The sequence below is a fragment of the Malania oleifera genome, chromosome 2 (assembly GCF_029873635.1).
Source record: "Malania oleifera isolate guangnan ecotype guangnan chromosome 2, ASM2987363v1, whole genome shotgun sequence".
Taxonomy (NCBI): Eukaryota; Viridiplantae; Streptophyta; class Magnoliopsida; order Santalales; family Ximeniaceae; genus Malania; species Malania oleifera.
The window spans coordinates 68,628,575-68,649,744 of NC_080418.1; the positions used below are offsets into that span (position 1 = coordinate 68,628,575).

At 35.8% G+C, this 21,170-nt stretch overlaps 1 protein-coding gene across 14 annotated transcripts in view; it reads left to right on the plus strand.

The window, feature by feature from the left end:
- The window catches only part of LOC131149508 (probable bifunctional methylthioribulose-1-phosphate dehydratase/enolase-phosphatase E1 2), a 66,308-nt gene that overhangs the window by 29,335 nt on the left and 15,803 nt on the right, over positions 1-21,170 (plus strand). For 13 of the 14 annotated variants that reach the window (XR_009135230.1, XR_009135231.1, XR_009135232.1 and 10 more), the window contains 3 exons: positions 7,928-8,017; positions 15,193-15,375; positions 18,216-18,371. Coding sequence is in view for 11 of the 14 variants with exons in the window: in XM_058100004.1 (XP_057955987.1) it covers positions 7,928-8,017; positions 15,193-15,375; positions 18,216-18,371 (429 nt within the window). In the remaining 3 variants the exon portion in view is untranslated. The remainder of the gene's footprint in view (positions 1-7,927; positions 8,018-15,192; positions 15,376-18,215; positions 18,372-21,170) is intronic. The other variant, XM_058100008.1, reaches the window with a different exon arrangement.

The following is a 21,170-nucleotide window of genomic DNA, read 5'->3' on the forward strand; positions in this document are numbered from 1 at the left end:
CACCTTTACTCATGATTGTCAATATTGATGATAATAAAAAAACCAGAAAAGAATGAGGGATTTGCAAACATGCTTCTGTCCTGTTGTTGGAAGCTTTAGAGAATTGACTTGGGAAATGATTGGAACTGTTGGTTTTAAGCTTCTACTTGTCAAGGAATTTTTGGGAGAAAGGTTGAATAAGAATTTTGTCCCTAGTTTTGCTGCTTGTTTTCTGTCCATGGGAAGATGGAATCATGGGCTTTGAAGGGTTGGAGCAGATGTTTTCCTTCATTTCCTCCATATCAGGAAGCGTTTTTTGCAAGAATACAGATTGGAAATGTCCTCATTTTTAGTTCAAGTTGATTCTATATGACAACTTATAATGTCATTTTTATGAAAAAGTTTTTTTTTTTTTTTTTACCATTTAACTTCTACAAGCCTACTCCTTTCTCTAGAGTTGGGACTTGCTAATGGAAAGACACTAGACATAAGAAAACTTATCTTCCAATTAAATTTTGGTTAAAATGATGTTAGAAAACTCAATTTCAGTGTCTAAGAATTGTAATATGATACTATTTGTTAAAATCTATTTTACTTGGACACTTCCAAATTTGCAAAGAGCTTGTGCTAATTGTCAATGATGACATGACAAGGGTATAGCATTGGCTAGGGTGTGGCATTGTATATGTTTTGACATTTTAGTTGTCTAATGTGCCTTACCACCTTTTAAATAAAAGTGAGGAACCTACTCCCTTGTTTGTTCCATGTCCCTAAGGTTAGTTCTTGAACAGTAAGCCCCCAAAGGTTAGTAGTTATACACCTTTATTTTAGAAGGAACTTTAGCTTCCAAACATCCTGATAGAGAGGAGAAACCAATCTTAATAAGATAAGAGAAGAAAGATATGGAAACACTCCAGTAAAATGAGTAAAGAAGAAATTTCTCCCTTCCTCTATCATTCAAAACCTTTCTAAAAATGAAAGTCCCAAGGAAAGGAATACCTCTTAAGAATAAGAAATGAGGAAATCACTTCGTTATGGTGAGGAGAAAGAAGATACAAATGAGCAAAGGAAGAAGATAACGATGAGCCCTCTCTTCCCTCTCCCTAACACTAAAAAAGAAAAAAATAAAAAAAAACCAAAAGTCTTCCAAATGAGCAAAGAAGAAATCTCTCTCTTTCTCTATCATTCAAAACCTTTATAAAATGAAAGTACCAAGAAAAGGAATACCTCTCAAGAATAAGAAATGAGGAAATCACTTTGTTATGGTGAGAAGAACGAAGATACAAATGAGCAAAGGAAGAAGATAATGCTGAGCCCTCTCTCCCCTCCCTCCTAACACCAAAAAATAACAAAAAAGTCCAAATATCTTCCAAATGCCTAATTGAAATTTTGAAAGAGGAAGAAAAGATGGATAAGACTTGGAAACTGAACTTCCAATGACTTTAAAGTGTTTCAAACTTTTGTGAAATATTAAAACAAATGAATTTGAATAGTTTAGAAACAAAATGGAAATCGTCAAATTGCGGCCCCCTCTCCCCTTCTCAATTTTCTTTTTGAATTTCCAAAATTTTTGCAAAAGTTTGCCAAATGGAAGTTGAAACCCATTTCCTTTCAAACCCTCATGAAATCCAAAATTTTGAAAAATTCTGAAATTTAGGACTATATTTGCAGAAAACCATCTCTTCATGGAAACTGTTTATCACTTCAGATGTTTTTTGTTAGAAAATGTTCAGTTCTGCATTTGCCAATTGACTATTATACTTCTCTCCTTTACCGTGCTTACATAGTTTTGCTCATTATTTAGTTGATAGTAGTTAAATTCCCATTTAATTTTCTGGTTTTGTTTTTTTGAATTCAATCAGTGTTAAGAACTAACACTAATTGTGCAATATAAGCTTACATTTTATTATATTCAGTCATGTACCATGGAAGAACCACTACAATAGAGAACGTCAGTTGCTCTCTTCAGCATACTTAAGTAAAGATGGCTAGTTGTAAAAGAATAAACATGTGTTCTCCTTCATAATTGTGGACTTGGAAAGCAGCAAAGCACACCATAACAATTTAGTATTCTACTAATTTTTGTTTTATTAAATATATGTTTGCTTGGCTTTGTTTGTTTTCTTGGTCTTGTATCTCATTGAGTGGTTTAATTTAGTTTGATTGTTTTAATTTATTTTTTTATCTAGATTCTTTTAATGATCCCAATTGAAAGAAAAAAGGAAACTATCCACGATTCCAATCCTTGATGTTCTGTTTGCAAGACTATTCACATGTAGATGATATCTTGGAATGCTATAGGGGTTTATTCTACTTTCAACATCAAAAAGAATGTGATCAATGTGAATTGCCTTAACTTATTAACTTTTCGCATTTTAGAATTGGCAGGATGGCATGCATCTTTGGTCTTGCTGAAGGAGGAATTCCTGTGGTTTTTGAGGAAGATGGGTGTTTTATGCGAAGGTAATCAAGGCCTTGAGGTGGGTCTAGGAGGAGTTGTTCTCAGAGAAGTGGGTGGCTCCATTAGCATGATCTTATTGTCGAAGGGTAGGGGCGGTGGCGTGAAGAAGGCTAACCAAGGAGGGAGGAGCCAATATGTGTAAATCCCTAAGGGAGAACAACTTTCAAGGTGGCGAGCCTTCCTCTCTGCTTTGTTGGACCTGTTGATGACCTAGAATGAAACGATGGTGAACAGAATCGTGGTTTGTGATGCATCGAGTGTGGCTCTTTGGACATACAAAGGCCAGCGGTGCATGGGGATAAGGCAAATGTCTTTTATAGGCTCTTGATTAGCTCCTCTTTTGCCGGTGTGCTTAACTATGCTCTAGTGACACGGTCATTGCTTATCCAGAGGAGCGAGATTCAAAATCACAGGGATTGAGGGGGATTTATTTCCAAAACCCGCTTCTAGACTCTTGTGATACATAGGTAAAGAGTTGATTTTGAAATTTAAAATCTCTGATGGGCCTGTAGCCTTAGGCAAACATGGGCTTATACCTGTCCATCTGGACTGAAGGTGTCAGGTAGAACTCAACATGGAATAATTGGCTTGTTCAAACAGAGGGAGATAGGCATAATTGTTGGGCAGATTTTTCAAATCATCATGATAGGGGAAGATTTAGATGTGCAGCGAATGGAATCCTTGAAATTGAAGGAAGGTTGTTTCAGTGAAGCTTTATCATTCAACGGGGAGGATAACAATTGTATATGTAGGCTCTTTGCCAAATTTGATATCCAATATTGGGGAAGTACAAAGAAAGTAAAAAATCCTCTTGGCAATGGAGTGGAGGTCATTAATCCTGCCTTTATTAATCAATTCTCTCACCTGCGCTCTGATTTGAGGGAGAAGTAGAGGCTTATGTCAAAAGGGGAACTATAGGATGATTCATCCTTTGACTTGGAGGATGATTGGAGCAACCTGTTCGAGTCTGAGAAGGGACTGCTCATTTTCCAGTTGAGAGCTGATTTTGAACTTGTAGAAGAAAGGGGTTTGCTGCAGTTTTCTGAAGAAATTCTGGAGTGGGAGTAGAGAAGGTTTTGGGCTGAAACATAATTCCTGTGAAGACTGGAGAGAGATTATCTACACTTTAACTCTGTTTTTGCGCATGGTGGTAAAGATTTTCTTAAACACAGTCTTGATTAGATGAAAGCCTTAAATGGTGAGGGGTCTTTGGTTCCATGTTCTATTTCACTCTCTGATGGGAGAATCTGCCTTTACTAAATCATCCCTCCCACAGAAGAAGGTACAGCCAAGTTGTCCACCATGATGATATTATGCTCAGGGTAAAAAGGTGATAGTCCTGGGTGACCAATAGTAAAGTAGGTTAAGTGCAGTTCTGCTTGTGTTTGGCCTTCATAAATGCGGTAGATCACTCTGTATTCTATTCCCATACTACTGCCAGTAGGATTTTGCTGATTGTATACGTAGATGGCATTGTGATTACTGGTAATGATGATCAAGGTAACCAGTCTAAAAACGTTTCTTTAAACAAAGTTTCTGATTAAAGATTTGGGTCCTTAAGATACTTAATTGGGTATCGAACTATCCAGGTCTTTTATGGGGAATGTCTTGTCATAGAGGAAGTTTGTTCTAGATCTTTTTGACAAAACTTGTCTGTTGGGAGCCAAACTCGCTAATACACCTACGGATTATAACAACAAATTATTAACAGTTGTAGGTGACTTCTTGGCTGACCGTGAATGGTCTTGGATACTTGTTTAGAAGTTAAACTACCTCCTTGTCATATGACGAGGCATATCTTTCGCAACAAGCATTGTGTGCTGGTTCCTTGATTCTCCTCCAATGTGCCATTGAGATGTGATCATTTGTGTCTTGTGATATGTTGAAGTTGTAAGGATTCATGTGGCCAACCCATCTATTGGGACTTAAGGCTTGGTTTTTTGTTGTCTTTGTTGATATGTTGAAGTTGCACTACTATAAGGGTCAAACTCGCATTTGGGTAATCTAGCGTTGAAGACTAAGAAACAAAATGTTGTGGCCTCATTAGTGCTGAGCCTGAATATAGGGCCATGGCACACATTGCTTGTGAATTGGTTGGGTTGGAGAACATGTTGGAAGCGCTTGATTTTTCAAAGTCTTACTCTATGGAGTTGGTGTATGTTAATAAGGCTGCTATTCACATTGCCTCCAAATTCCAATCTTGTCTTTGACGAGATAATGAAGCATATCAAAGTTGATTGTTGATTTGTCTGGGGAAATTTGTGTAATAGCTCATTGAAACCACTCATATGAACTCAAGAACTAACTTGCTGATCTCTTCATTAAAGCTTTAATAAGGATTTATAAAAAACTAGGAGCATATGATATCTATGCTCCTGCTTGATGGGGAATGTTATTGGTTATTGTGGTGTACTTGCATATATTATACATTGGGGGTGGGGGTGGGGGTGGTTTGGAATCTACGGTCATGATTAGATCTTCGAATTTACACAATACTCTAATAGATGGTTCTTGGGTTTTTTCTTGTAATTGTTTTTTCTCTCACATTTCATTTGCCTTTTTTCCTTTCTTCCTTTTGTTGATCATATATGAAGAGTTAAGATTTCAAGGTCAAGGCTTTTGTTTGGTTGTCAGTCCTGTATAGAGTTAACGCCAATGAGTTTGCAGGTTAGGAGTTACTATCGCCGGATTCCTGTATGAAGTGTTTTGAATTGCTCTATAGCTTGGAGTTATGGAACATGTTGTTTGGGCATTGTGTTGAATGTTGGGTGTGTTCAAATTCCCTAAAGACATTTCCGCTCGTCCATTTCAAATTGTTGGAGGGAGGAAGGATGCAAGCAGGCTGTGGAACTATGCTGTTTTTACACTATGGATAATCCAACTTGAGAGGAATTCTTGCAAGTTTGATTGTGGATCTCTATTTTTGCAGTTGCTTTGGTATAGAGTTGGTTTTCTTGATTCTTTATGGGCATTTTCATCTGGTTGCTTCAAAGGAATGACCTTCTCTGATTGCAAGGATCGGATTAGATAAATTTTCTGGCAATTTGCCTCTTTCGGGATCTAAGCGGATATTTTACCAATAGACAAAATCGGGATAAGAATATATAGCCCAAATGGGGAGCCTGATTGCCCATTGGGAAGGGGTTATCCTCTGGGACGACATACAACTTGGTTGGTCCCACCACCACTAGAGATTGAACATTTATATAATCTCATTGGCGATGGGCGGTAAAAAGAAAAGAAAAGAGCAAGTGGGCTTGAATGGCATTATTAGCTTGATTTTTGCTGTTGTGTTGTTTTTCTTTGTTTCTTCTTTTATCTTGGTCTTCGTGATTGTAGTTCTCTTCTTTCTTAATATATTTTCTTTTCTAGTAAACAAAAGATGACATGGAGGGCATTTAGCATCTCTAGGAATGTTATTTATAATTTGTGGCCTTCTGATCCATACTAGAACCCTAGGTAATCTTACTTAACCATGTGAAAGAATATTTTTTGGGACATACTGGTTTACTTTTTTTTTCCTTTGGAACAAATCTTTCAGTGTGTGATTGAATGGGATTGAATACATTTGAACCCCATTTCCCAACCATACTCTAAGAGCCCTAGGTTCATTCAATGTTCCAAGCACAACCAATCGTTGAGGATTGACGACCTTCGGCGATCTCTTTTGTTATCTCATCATGCACTTCATTTTCTGTGACAGGAAATACTTGATTAGAGAGTGGGGATGAATTCCAAATCATCTTTGCTCCTCGTGAGCCCATCCATTGAATGCCATCATCATTGTAGGTCATCTTCTCTGGTGACTTGAAATCATTGACAACACCTGTGGACAGATTCAACCATCCATGAGCAAATCTAGCCATCTCCAAATGGATTTTGTCTGGGCCTGATTTAGTAACTCTATGTCCTTCAAAGGGAGAAGTTATTGGTTTAATGTTTTAGGCTGAATTGATCCAATTATCAAGATAAACTAAGCATTATGATGCAGGGGCAGCATGAAGGATCTGCAGCCATGGGGGAAATTAGAGGAAATTGATGAGGGGAAGAGAGAGGAGAGGGGAGATAAAGATCAACAACTACTACCTACTACAGGACATTCACACACTATTTATAAGAAAGCCTCTAAACACATGAAATTACACATATACCCCTAAAACTAGATTACATTACAAACATACCCCTAGATACACAAATATTACAATAAAGCCCCCAAATACACATAATACTATCTTAATTAAACTAAACATATAATAAACTACTAACTAAACCCAACAATCCTCGATTTCATTCTTCTTAAGTATCCTCCAATCAGGATCTTCCCAAGGTCTTTCTTCTAGTCCTAATGACATTATCAATCTGATGATTGAAAATTTTTGATGCTTCTTGTTGCATATTTTGAAAATCTAGAACTTCACGAAAAGGTAACTTTCAACAAGAGCAATCATGACTTATGGATTATGCTAGCAAAATTTTTTTTTTTTTTTTTTTTCATTTTTTGTTTTGTTTCAGTGTAAGTTGATTCTTGATGTTGAACAAATTTGAAGAAACTGAAGAGTCCTGAAAATTTAGAAAATGAAAGAAGAAGAGTTTGAACCTCCCAAATCTATTTTTCTCCTTATTTATTTATTTTATTTGTGGCATATCCTTGGCTGGCATTATTTTGTGGATTATGCTGGTATACTATTTTTGGCTGTTTTATATATTGTTAGTTTTGAACAGATTGTGCCAGATTATGCTGGTACTTTTTTGTTAATTTGACAGCAAAACCTTTGGTTTTCCTTTATGTACACGGTACACTAGCAGTGGCCAGTGGGCATGCGTGTGTGCTCTGCACCTTAGGGAAGTCAAATGGGGAGCTATGGGACGCATAATTTTTAATAAACTTTAATTTACTAATTTATCCATTATTGAACTTTTATTTTGATTTTAAACTTGTGAAAAAAGATATATTTTAGTTGGAATGAGGGGAAAAAATGCAGGTTGAAAACTGCCCCTGCTTCTCCTAATTAATAGTGTATAATTACATATATGGTTATAGTGTATTTTTATTTACAAATGAATGGTGTTTTGCGAAATTATTGCCACATTCCCGGAACTGTGCTTTGCGCACCAAATGTGGCATCGTAAGATTAGTTAGATTTTTAGGAATGTATTTTGCAAACCATGACATGTCAATTCTGTATTCTTGGATGTCAATTCTGGATTCTTGGAAGTTTAAATCCTGGCACTCACATTCCCAGGAATGTGATGCCTGGAGGGAATCTGAGATTCCATGGACCGAATGTTCTTTGGTTCGTATCAATAAATCTGTAACTTGGAGTCCTGGTTTAAGCCGTATTTTACTTTTAATTTTTAGATATATCTTAAAACTCTATGTTTGGTGTAAAATATTTTCATTTCTAGCCTTTCAGATATATACTCTTCTTGTGGTTATTTTGAAATTTTAACTCTGTTTCAAAGTAGTTTAACCTTTTCGCTTTTCAGATCAAATCCTATCCGAAAACAATGGCTGTACTTGTTCAAAACCATGGGGTGTATCTATGGGGAGACTCATGGATTAGTGCCAAGACTCAGGTTAGTACCAAGCTACACACACACACATTCAGCGTGTTTGTGTTGCTTATCAATATGTATATTTGATGCTTGCTTCCACTGTTTCTGAAAACTTGTTACAGCCTAGATATATTTAGTGGTTGTGGCAGTCTTCTTCTTCTCTTTTTTCTTTTAGGCAAGGAAGAGGGGGGGAGGGAGTCAAGAGTTGGGGGGCTGTTGGCTTACTTGGTGAGGACAAAGCCCATGCCTACACATTTTTTTTGGGGGGGGGGTGGGGTTTGCTTTGGCTATTACCATCATATAGATCATCAGAGGTTGATGAAGCCCTCGAAGGGCATGGTGGAGATTAGTTTGCCCCAGTTGGAGAAGTAGACTTTGCAAATCGAAGCAGTCATTGCATATGTTTACTTCGTTGTAGGTGTGCAAGTTACCACATTTCCTGTTTCTATTAGCCGGCTCTTGACAGGCTTGAAATAGTTCTATGTTGGCTACGGTGCTGCACAGAGCTTTGCTGTTAGCAGTGCAAACCTCCCTTTATTTTTTCCCCTAAAACAATCTTTATTTGAAGAATCAGCACAATAGTTCATCATGTATCAGACTCGGCACCACCAGCATCCCTTGGGTTGTCCATTGATCTGCCATCAGCGTTTTCCAGCTGAGCTTAGGTATTTTTATAGTTGCTCTTTTAGTGCATTACACAATCCAGTGGACTCATTTTTATTGCCAAAAGTCTCAAAATATATAGATGCACCATTTCAGATTAATTTTGTTTTGGGATGCAAACTTATGGACACATATCAATAGCTTGGCCAGATCTTTATTTTAACATACATATTCTGTATGCAATAATGCAATTAGTTTGAGATGATAATATGATGGAGATATCTTTTTTCTGCCGTCTATGTTTGATGTGCAAGATTACAGGTTTTTGGCATGTGTGAAGGAGGTGATATGCTTAATTATTTTTTTTTGTCATGCACATTCAAATTGATTCAGTATGAACTGGCAATTAATTTTATTTTCGTGCTTCTAATGTTAGGATATATATTTTATATATATTTTAATGTGATAGCTTCTTTATGACTAGTTAGCTTTAAAGAAATGCATTCTGTAATTCATAGATTAGTTTTCTTATACTCTAATTATAGCAAGCCTCTAAGACACCTCCTATGTGCTAGTTCTAGGCAGAGTTGAATTACAATTACTTTGTGTTGGACATTGGTCCTACATCTATTGTTATTAGAGTCAGGTCCTAATTTGGTATAAATGTCAGTGCTATTTGACAGGTTTTACAGTTTTAACTGAAATGGCTACAACTATCTCTGTTTGACTGGGTTTTCTATGATTTTCAGCTCAAACTTGTAGGTTTGGCGATTTTAACTGAAATGGTTACAACTATCTGTGTTTGACTGGGTTTTCTACGATTTTCAATTTAAACTTATAGGTTTGGCAATTTGAGCGTAAATTGGCATTGCCACCAACATCTTCTCTACTGACCGTGATTGCTCTTTTCTCTAGTCTTATTGCTCAACCCTTCTTCAGTCACATTTGAAGGAATTCAGAATGAAAAAATCATTGCTGCCATGAAAAGCAAAAGCATGAGGAGCAAAAATATTGAAGCCAAAGTGAATCGCTTTTCAGATCTGTCAAATTCCTTTGAAATAGTCAAAGCCCTTGATCATCGTTGTTGTCTACTTGCAATATTTGTCATCATCTGCCTCAAGTACCCATGGAAGTAATTGCGTTCATGCCCTTATTGGTGATCCGCCATCAGTTGCATTCATAGATCCATTCTTCATGCTGTGATTATAATTTTGCTGCCAGTAGCCTGGTCAATTGATTGTCACCATCCCTTTGCAGCTGATTTCAGCACTGATTTTTGTGTCTTTGATTTTCAATACTTGTGGTTTTTCTAGGTCAATTGTTGCCTCCCCCATTTTCAAGAATCTGGCCCAGGTCAACAACTCCCATCTCCAATCTTCATCTCCTCCTTCCTAGGAGAAACCCTAGCTGCCTCTACCAATCTTGTGGTATCCTCCGTAACCCTAACCACCTTTTGCCTATGGAATCTTTATCTCCGAGCAAGAACTGAAGGTTTCAAGCGGAGAAACCTAGCTTCCTTTTTTTGTGATCCACCACCACAGTGATCGCACAGGGTATATAGCTGATCTGTCCTTATTTTTGCACCCTTCTCCAATGAAGAAATTAAAATGGTTGTGTTTGAGATAAGTAGGGAGAAAGCTCCCAGTCTTGTTGCCTTCATAATATCCTTATTTTAGGTTAGTTGGGAATTTCTATGGGAGGGCATTTTGAGATTTTATAGGGAATTTTGTAATAATGGATTGACCAGTACTAGTGTGAATTCTACGTCCTCATTCCTTAAAAGGAGAGGTCTATAAGGGTGATGGATTCTAGGCCTGTTAATTTGATCTTTAGCTTCTAAGTTTCTTCATTCGAAAGTCTTATTTGAAAGATTAAGGAAGGTTTTGGGTGATACAATCACCATGGCTCAACTTGATTTCATTGAAGACAGACAAATTTTTGATGTTGTGTTGGCTTCTAAAGAAATGGTTAAGGATGTGTGGGGTAGGGGTATAAAGGACTAATCTTTAAGCTAGACTTTGACAAAGCTTGAGATATGGTGAATCACGGTTTTCTAGATATAGTGATGGTTAGGAACGACTTTGGGAATGTGTGTAAGCAGTGGATCTGAGGCCACTTGAGTTTAATTGATTTCCTGGTCATTGTTAATGGTTAGTATGAATTTAAGGCTTCTAGGATTTCAAGCAAGCGGATTAGTTGTCCCCATTTTTTGTTTTTACTTTAGTGGATGTCTTGAGTGGGATACTTCTGCATGCTAGAGTTGGGTTGGGGGGTGGGAGGTTGATTTGAGGTTTATTAGTTGGGATGGAGGAAGTGGAGGTGTCCCATATTTAGTTTGCTGACCATACCATTTTGTTGCACGAGGACAATGTTGCAAAATCACAAAAGATATCACTTTGTTGTAAATTTCCAAAAACATTTCAGGATTAAAAATTAATTTTTCAAGGGTGAAGTGGCCGACATTACTAGACTTTTTAGGCAATCCTAGTTTTGTGGGGGCTTGAGGGCATGGATAGGAGCTTGGAGGGGTGGAAGAGGGCATACTTATCTGTTGGAGGTTGTATTACTCTCATTAGTGTCTCTCTCTCTCTCTCCAAAATGCCTATTTATTTCTTATCTTATTTTAGAGTTTCCTAGGATTCTTGAGAGGTTGATGCGTGACTTCGTTTTGATTTTGGGGGAGAATAAAAGAGATCGCTTGGTTAGTTGGAGATTTTTTTTTTTCCCAATAATAAAAAAGTATATTAGAGTAGGAAAAAAAAAAAGGTACACTAACGCAGACAAGAAGTTTGCCACAAAAAAAAAAAAAAAAGGAAAAAAAAAGAAATAAAGGAAAAAAAAAAAAAAAATCCTAAAGATCAGACCATGAAACTAGATAAAATTAACCTAGAAAACCCCTTTTTATACCCTTTCCATCATAATTTACTCAACTCCTCAAAGTCGCAAACTCTTCTGACCCTTCAATTTACAATTTTTGCCACCATCCAAGTGAAACTCATTTTCTAATATCACTCAACTTCAAATCCAACTTATCCAAAAGATCTTGAGCTTCTAAATTCTCCTTGGGAATTTCCTTTGCTGGAGTAGGCAACAATGAATTTGAAGAAGCAATAGTGCAGCCGTGCAGGCGGTAGAAGGAGATAGCTTAAAGCAAGAAAGCCCCCCAACTTCATACCCTCTGCTAATTGTCTTCCTCATCTTGAAATCCTGAATGACCACAAAATCAGAGAAGAATGTTACTGAACAATTTATTGATTTGGTAATTTGCTAATTGACATAATAGTGAAAGAAAACTTGGGAATATATAAAACTGAAGGAAAAGAATTAGAAGAAGTGGGATTTACAGTCTCAATTCCCTCAATGACAATGGTGGATCCATCAGCAAGAGTAACAGAAGGTAAGCTTTCAAGATACTGGTGACTAGAGAAGAAATTAGGTATATCTGTAATATGATTAGCGACAATGGAGCCTATAACCCAAGGACTAGGAGGAGAAGTACTGGATGACGGGTATGCCGTGGGATTACTTGTTTGGGCAAGAGATGCAATGGGAAATGAAGCTTGTTGTGGCGCTTGATACTATTGGAACTTGGAATCTCTTCCTATGACATAGATATGGTACGTTGCCCCCCACTTGGCCTCAAAGGAGGTTTCGTGGTAGCTGCATTGGCTTCCCCCAAAGGTGTGGAGTTGGTGGTGGCTGCATCGGCAACACGTGGAGGTTTACTATGGAGATCCCAACACTCACAAACTAGTAGCCACACCATTGTCGAACAAGAAGAACAATCAAAACTAACTAGAAGAACGACAAACAAGGTGAACCACTGAAACAACCACGGATGAGGTGAACGGCAACGAACTGATATAACACTGCCACAGCCTCACAAATCAACTTATGTACCACGAGTGCATGGTCGAAAAAGGTTGGATCTTTGAGCAAAAAACATGCCCAATAGCTTGATAATATGGTCTAGGGAAGGGATTAGAACATACTGGAGGAAAAAATCTCAAAAAAGGTGGCCTTAAACAGTCTCAGTCACCGGTGTGTTGGAGCTGCATGGGGAGGTTTCGGGCTATGAGATTTTGTAGGTTTATGGTTTAGAGGGTTCTTTTTTTGGCAATATGGTTGGTTTTGTGAAATAATGAAGGGTTTTGGTGGTTTTGAGAGGTCAGCGACAGGATGGTGTCTTCCAGTGACGGCTGAGTTTGGGTTGGTGATAGGGCTTAGGTTGGTTCATGTTCTAATACCATGTTGAGATTTTGGATTAAACAAATGACCTAACTCAAAGATAGGTGTCTCCATCTATTTATATTACATATCAAATACATTCGAATGACCATAATACCCTTGCTAAATCTCACTAGTTGACATAACCCTAACCCACATAACGATACTAAAAGAATAAAATAACCATTAACAATAACTTTTGAAATGGAAGTGGATTTCCCAAAGGAGAATGTGTCCTTCAGCAAGGGGTGGGGGGAATTAAAACAGGCAAGGGAATGGACCTGCATGTGGGCTCAAAGGGAAATGGTAAAAGGAAAATTTGTGGAGCTTAGGGAGGGGTGGCTGTCTTGAATTCAAGAATCTTCAAGGGCCACACAATTGTCCTAGTTTGTTATGGGATAGAGATGAGTTTTTCTTGCCTCTTTTTAGGCTCGTTCTTTTGTTTTTCTTTTTGTTTGTTTGTTTGGTTTTTTTTTTTTTTGGAGTGATGTTACTGGCCAACTTGCGAAGGGAGTGGCAAGGTCTTAAATTTCAATTTCGACTAAAATTTCAAGGTTATAAAAACATGTAATTTTGATGGAAATTTTGATATTGATGCCAATTTGAAATTACTAGTAAAGCATGGAATTCTTTCATAAAACTTTAGAAATTGTGCATAAACATAATATGCAAGATTTAGAACTAAAATATTATGAATAAAATACAACAATAGCATATATGTGATGCATAAAACTAATTGTATTAATCATATTTAATTTAAGTAAATGAAGTTCATAAATTAGTTAAATATTATTTTTTATACAAATATCGATAGTTTACGTATAAATTACCAAATAAAATTTTGTAGGTAGTATCTATCATTTGTATCCTTGCAAGAATCTTTAATTTCAAAATTTTGAGATTTTGATAAATTTTGGATAGTTTGTGAAATTTTGATGGGAATTTTGTAAGACGGAAATTGGCTGTTCATTTTGTTTCGAGGGTGTTGGAAAGCAGAAATTTCAACGATTTCGTGGAAATTTGAGACCATGGGGGTTGGAGGGCAGCTCTTTTTTAATTGTTTATATCTCTTCTTTTGTTTCTTTTAGAGGACATCTCCTCTATATATACTTCGTTTTCTCGGTTCATATGTTTTCCCTCATTCAATAAATGAAAACAGAAAAAGCTTGCAAAAAGCTTGAAGTAGTTCAGTTTGACCCCACAGAAACTTGAATTTAGCTTGAAATTTCTAGCCTAAATTGTACTAACATAAAATGATAAATCCAACAATTGGTGGCTTAGCATGTGATTTAGGTTGCTATGCATATCCTAGGATTCCTAATTGCATGGAAAAGAATATATCAGTTCATATGGTGATAAAAGTAGCATATAACTATGAGAACTGCAAACATTTCAAGATTTTTTATTCTCTTCATGATGGATTGTCCAACGGCTCATCATTAATGAGTAAGCAGAATTCTAGAAAATCATTAAAATAGGAAAATTAGAAAGTTGACTAGTGGTATAGTAAAACACTGAGGTTTCACTTTGAATTCTAAAAAATGGGAGGAAGTATATGCTTGGAAGTTTATTATACTTGAAATGATTAAGTTCCACTTAAAGTATTCTCTATTAAACACAGTTGTTTCTTGGCTTTGTTTTCCATTTCAGTCATGTCTAACCCCACCGTATTTGGTTGTATATGCTCATAATTATGTGGCTTTTTTTTTTTTTCCAGTTTTGGGGGTTCCGATGTTAGTAGGCACATCAGTACTTTATTCCTAATATTTCTTTTTGAATTTGTGCAATGAATGAGTGCTTATAATGGCAGTTTGTACCCAAGATCTCATTTATGCATTTTCATAAAGGTTTTGTTACATCTGATGCATCCTTTCCACTTTAATAACAGTAGAAACCAAAAATAAGAAAAGAAAAAGCAAGTTGATTAGAGCTCTTTTCTGCTTTGCACAGAAGTTATGCTGAAATGATAAAAGAAATATAGTTTTTTTGTTCTCAATAACTTAATGTATGATTAGAGTTGTATGAATAAAGAATGATAATTAACTGTTAATTTTGTTACCATAATTGCAGAATTTACTTGCTTTTGTGTATTTTGCAGCATGCTTTTTATGTGTGCATCATATTACTACTTGCTAGCATGTTACATTCAGAATATCACATGATGTTTTTTATCTGCATCTTTGCTAAATGTTGATGCCCTTGTGAGTTAGCTTTGTGGGATGTGAACTTTGTGTTAAAACTTAAAAATTGTTCCTTACTGATGAACTGACTCTTCCATGCATTGTATGTGTTTTCCCAAACAAAAAGGATTTGGGTGTTGTGTCTTTGGATTGTTTGTCATTTGATTTTCAAATTGTTGATTTCAGGCTGAATGTTACCACTATCTTTTTAATGCTGCTATCAAGCTTCACGAATTGGGATTAGACTGGTCTAGTCCAAGTCATGGTCCTCTTCACAGTGTCAAAAGATTTGGGGGATGCAATGGGCATATAAGCAGGCCTCTTAAGATGGGGCCTTTCGGTTTGGATTATGTAATCAAGCTTTCCCATGTGAGTTCTTGTTGTTATTTGTCCTCACAAGGTAGTAGCAGGGGTCAGAATTGGACATAGTTTCTAGGGTGACTTTGTAACGCCCCGGACCCACCAAGTGGGGCCGGAAGGTTACGTGTTTCATTTACCTATTTCTGATAACATACACCAATATCATGCAGCGGAAATAAATATACAACCTCAATTTAAATACCGGAGTCTATCTATAAACCTTGAAAAACAACTGCATCCATCTGTATAAATTACATCCCAGTATTTAAAAACATAACTATACATAAGCAGTTCTTAGATTCACCCCAAAATTCACCAAAATTTCTACCCTGTCCAGAGCTCTAAGCTCGATCACCTGATGGACCTGAAAATATAATCATTTGCTAGGGTGAGACACATCTCAGTAAGGAAGAATAAATCATAGCAGTGTGTGGAAGAGAGTTTAAATAAATACAAAATATATATTCATTTGCAATTCACTATCAATAGCGGCTGAGAAAATGCATCATTAATAACAACACTAACATCTGATATCACACGCACATACATAATTATTTTTAGTGATAATTCCCGAGAATAGGAAAGATTACCCGCCCATACAAGTAGCTTCCCTCTGCTCTGGTACTAATATTAGGGCGCTCACCTTACTCGGTAAGCCCTCGGTTTATGTATCTAGACAAAGTCTCCGAGAATAGGGAATATTACCCACCCATACAAGTAGTTTCCCTCTGCTCTGGTACCAACTAAAAATTACCATGGTACTCGCCTTCCTCAGCAAGCCCTCGGTGGAGAACTTTGCTTTGCCATAAATACTTTTGTAATTAAATTTACATGCATCCAATGCTAATCATTTCACAAAGATCCCTGTATATACGCATTTCACAACCAATCCACACAGGATACACATACACTTCATTCACACCCACATAGGGTCCATATCCACACAAGAAATACACGGTCCACACAGGACACACATCCACACAGGATACACGGTCCACACAGGACTCACATCCACACAGGATATGATGTGGCCCACACAGGCACCACTCCGACTTTTGCAACACGTGGCTCACACAGACACCACTAATCACCAGTACCAATTCTCATTACCTACCCGTAGTATATCAGTATAACAACCTCCTCAGGCCTGCCGACGTATATCGTGATTATATCTAGGCAATATAATAAACTCCTCAGGCCTGCCAACGTTATTTTGTGACACACGAATAACCACACAAAATGACCCATTCACACACATCACATTATTCATCACAACAATCACACATGGTTAGTATTCACAACCAATCCATATTCATAAATAAACTGTATCCACAACCAGCCGTTTAAATTATTAAAGTTGTATTCCTGCCAAAATTTCTTTTCCATATATATATCATATATCAAAAGTCATTATTTTTCCAAATGCCTAGCTGTTCAGATAAATCATACCTATATATATATATATATATATTTGTATACTCGAATTAACTGGTTTAAAATTTAATAAAAACCTACTATAATTAATTCCCCTTGCTCAATTTCCTAGATTACGCCCGCAAAGACCCCAAATGATGTCCATGGCACTCACCGATCCCTAATTTAAAAACCCAAGTTTATCAACTCAAATCTCAATAAAACGTTATTTTATCATTCCCTAGGCCCTATATACTTCATATTAATAATAAAACTTAAAATACCCTACTTGTGCTGATTTTGGGATGATGCCCTGGAACCTCAAACTGAAATCTACTCCACGTAGGTTGCAAAGAATCTTCCCAGGAACCCCGTGGTGGTTCCTGATCATCAATTTGGGCTTTATCAGAGCTGGAATTGAAGAGAGAAGGGAGAGAGAGCTGTGGGTTTGGAAGAGAGAGAGAGAGAGATTTTGTTTTGTTAAATGAAATGATACTCTTGGTTTCCCTTATACCGCCCACTGCAGAGAAAACCGTCACCTGTTTTCTCTAACCCTCAGAAAACCGTTTTTGATTTTCTATTTAACCGGCCCAGTTTTTACTTTTTTCCCATTACCGTTCTGCGGTAACTCCAAAACCGTTGCCGATTTTCTGTCTCCTCTAGAAAACCGTTGCCGGTTTTCTCCTTAACCGGCCCAAAAACTTCTCTTTCCCATTTCTTTTATTATTTTATCTTCCCATGTCTCTACAGACTTGGCTTATCTTGGGCTTGTTGGGTTCTCAAATAGTGATGATGCGAAATAACTTTTACATGCTGTTGCTTTTTCAGGGGCTCTCTAGTGTCAATATCAAAAATTATAAAATGAATAACACAAATGAAAACTGAGAACTGAAAACTAGCTACTTGTTTCTTTGATGTTTATAAAACTAATACAAATTAAAATTTTGATTGATCAAATGATCATTTTTGTCCTTGAATCAAATAACAGTGAAAAAAAAAAATTGTTTATTTCAAAACTCATGTTTTAACAATCTTGTTGTACATAAAAATTGAAAAATGATAAAAATGCTTTTTTAGATTACTTGTTATTTATTCCAAAGAATTTTATGGATATTTTTATTTAATTATATTTTAATTCATTGTCATTTTATTTTAATTTAGTGTAAGTTTATTTATAATTTACAAAAATTAATTTTGGCATATTTATTCAGGCTGCCAAAACAATTACCAAATTTTATTTTCAATTTTTTTTCTAAAACAATTAGAAACAAGCAACAAAAATAGAAAATTGGCAACGTAGACAAATGCTTGGTCATTTTCTGTTTCTTCATTGTACACGAAAGAAAATGAAAACAAGAAATTATACAAAACAGACCTTTATTCTTTGAAATTGTTGAAGCTGTAGTCCTTTTATCCTTGTACTTTTTATGGTGCAGCGTTGTATTCTCCTCAACATAGAAGGGACAACCACACCTATGTCATTTTTTACTGATGTTCTTGTCCCTTATGCTCATAACAACATGGTAAAGCATTTGGCTGCGACATTTGATGGTGAAGAAACTAAAGATGCTATAAATTTGCTGTTTTCTCAGGTGAGATCCTTTGTCTTCATTGGCATGAGTATTTTGATACTAACAAAACAAGCATATTAGAATCTTTAGTAATTATGTTTCAGTTTATTGAGATATCATTTTGATGTATAATATGGTGCATGATTGCTGTATGTATTCTTTCAGCTGATAGGACTGCAAGAGTGGTGCATCTGTATGCAATTGTCTTGAAAAATTGCTAGTTGGTTGAAGTTTTTAGCTCTAAAATTTCATGAGCTCTAGGCATTGATGTTGTCCTTTTTAGGAACAATTTTTTTGCTGCCTAATGGCTTTGGAGATGCCTCAAGTAATCACTTTCTTTTATCTTATTAAAAGACGGGGCTGGAATCTAACCTAAGCCCAACCCATAGCTGATATAATCCAAAAATGAGATGAGTTCAATAATGTTGTGCTTCATTTGGGAACTTGGTTGGTGCTTAGATTACTCTCCAACCTAGCCTAACTTGCCTAGGTTAGATGTCTATTAATAAATGGCTGTGCCAAGGGACATTTATTCCTCCCCGTCCTTTATTGCTCTTTCTTCTCTGTGAGATGGGCACTTTTGGCTTTTATTCTTAGTCTTTTGTTCTCTTGTTTTGTCTTGCTTCAGTTTCTCCTTTATATGTGTATCATTCTAGACAAGATCTTATTGACCTTGAAGATGAAAAGCTTACTTTTGTCATTGATTTTAATTTTATTAACAATCTATCACTTTTTCTTTATAACCTTATTAGAGCATTTTAATGGAGAGTTATAGTGAATATTTTGTTGCAAGTTATTCCACTCAATTCAACATTCCCTGTGCTCCCACCAATCTCCCCAGTACATGTAAGGAAGCTTTAGGGTGCTTTCATTAAGAATTAACTAGAAATCACTTCAAACCAAATGTGTATGAAGTGACATGCTGTGTAGGGCACTTGCCATCCTACATGTCACAATTTGGTTGTTAAATAATTACTAATAATTGGAGAACCTACCAGACAGTTAGGTTTCCTATTAATAAATCACAATGGCCTTAACATGCTCGTGTGTAACAATCTCCCTTGAAGCTTAAGTGCATGTATAATGCTCCTATCTTGTTTGAAATGAACTTAAGTTGGGCACCTGCAAGGTTATTAAACTATTCAATCATTTGATATTTGAACTTCAGAATGAGTTGTTGTGATGAGCTTTTTGACAAGTTTTCCCTTAACAGAACGACAGTCAACCTCATTATGTTTCGTCCTCTCATGACAGCTGCTTGGTTATCACACAACCATGGTCTTAAATTTCCATGAAGTTATCGAAATATCCATACGAATTTATAATTTCCACTTCCCTCGAAATCAAAATGGCAATCATTTTTATTTAAATTTTTTTTTTTGGAAATTTCTACGAATTATCCACAATTTATCAAAATCTCGAAATTTTAGCTAAATTTGCCAAAATTTTATCGAATGAAATTTCCTTGAGATTTAAATTAGAGATCCAAAACTCATTGAAATTTTTTTCTTAATTTGTTATTTCTTAATTATTATTATTGGAACTAAAGATTATTAAATGATATTTAGCTAAAATTTTAACTATCGAATGAAATTTCCTTGAGATTCAAATTAGAGATCAAAAACTCAAGTTGAAAGTTTTCTCTTAATTTGTTGTTTCTTAATTATTATTGTTATTGGATCTAAAGATTCTTAAATGATGTATATAATAGCTTTTGTAATTTTGAAATTAGATGAAAACTCATATATTAGCTGTAACATATTCTTTGACTATTTATCTGAATTATTTGTGTTTGCATTAAAGCTTGATATACATTGTTGGCCCAGAATCTAATAGCTTAAGCTTTTAAGTAAAGTGGTAATCTAATAGTATGATAAATAATGTTTAACTAATTTATGACTTTTATTTATATTAATTGAATAAATGTACCTTATACACCACATGCCTGTCCTTGTGCATTTTGTTTATAATATTTTCATTCTAAATGTTACATTACTATGTAAAATAATAGTCTCTAAATTTCCATAAAAAGAATTCCATGCTTTAGTAGTTACTACTAATCTCCATCATATATTAAAAATGAATAGAAATTGTAACCACCATCGAAATTTCTGCCTGTACTTCTAAAGCCTCATAAGTTTAGTCAAGATTGAAATTTAAGGCCTTGCACGTAAACCCATAGGTTGTGAATGTTGAAACCCAAGCTTTCCCAACATATTCTTTAATCAAATCAATTCACAGGTAGTACGTGCCTTGGTTCTATCATCATTATTTTAGACTTTGCACTAAAGTTTAAAACCTTAGTTCTTCCTAGAGATCATATTGCCTCCAAAAAAACACTATCCAGTCATAGGATCTTCTAATAGGGTGAATCAGCCCAATCTGCATTTTTGTGTATCCCTGAATATGAGTATGATTTATATCCTAATTCAAGATACCTCTCCCAAGTGCACCCTTGCTATATTTGAGGAAATGAATATTAACATTCCAACGACTAGGGATGTTCATGGTTCAATTACCTGAACTTATTTTCTGAAAACCAAGTTAAAGCTCATCGGTTTATCAATAGTTTGATTATCCAGCGGTTCGTTTGGGTTATCCGATGCAAACTAACATCACAATTCCTTTAAATGGACAAATTAAATCTTTTACTTAGGTTTCAATTTAGTATGTGCAACCACACTTTATTTGTATAAAGTATAAACCAACCACTAAAAAATAGTTGTGCATACTATTTTGTAACTTCAGGATATATTATATATTGTTATATAATAATATGCAATATATATAATATATATTGTAAATAAACACATGTATTGG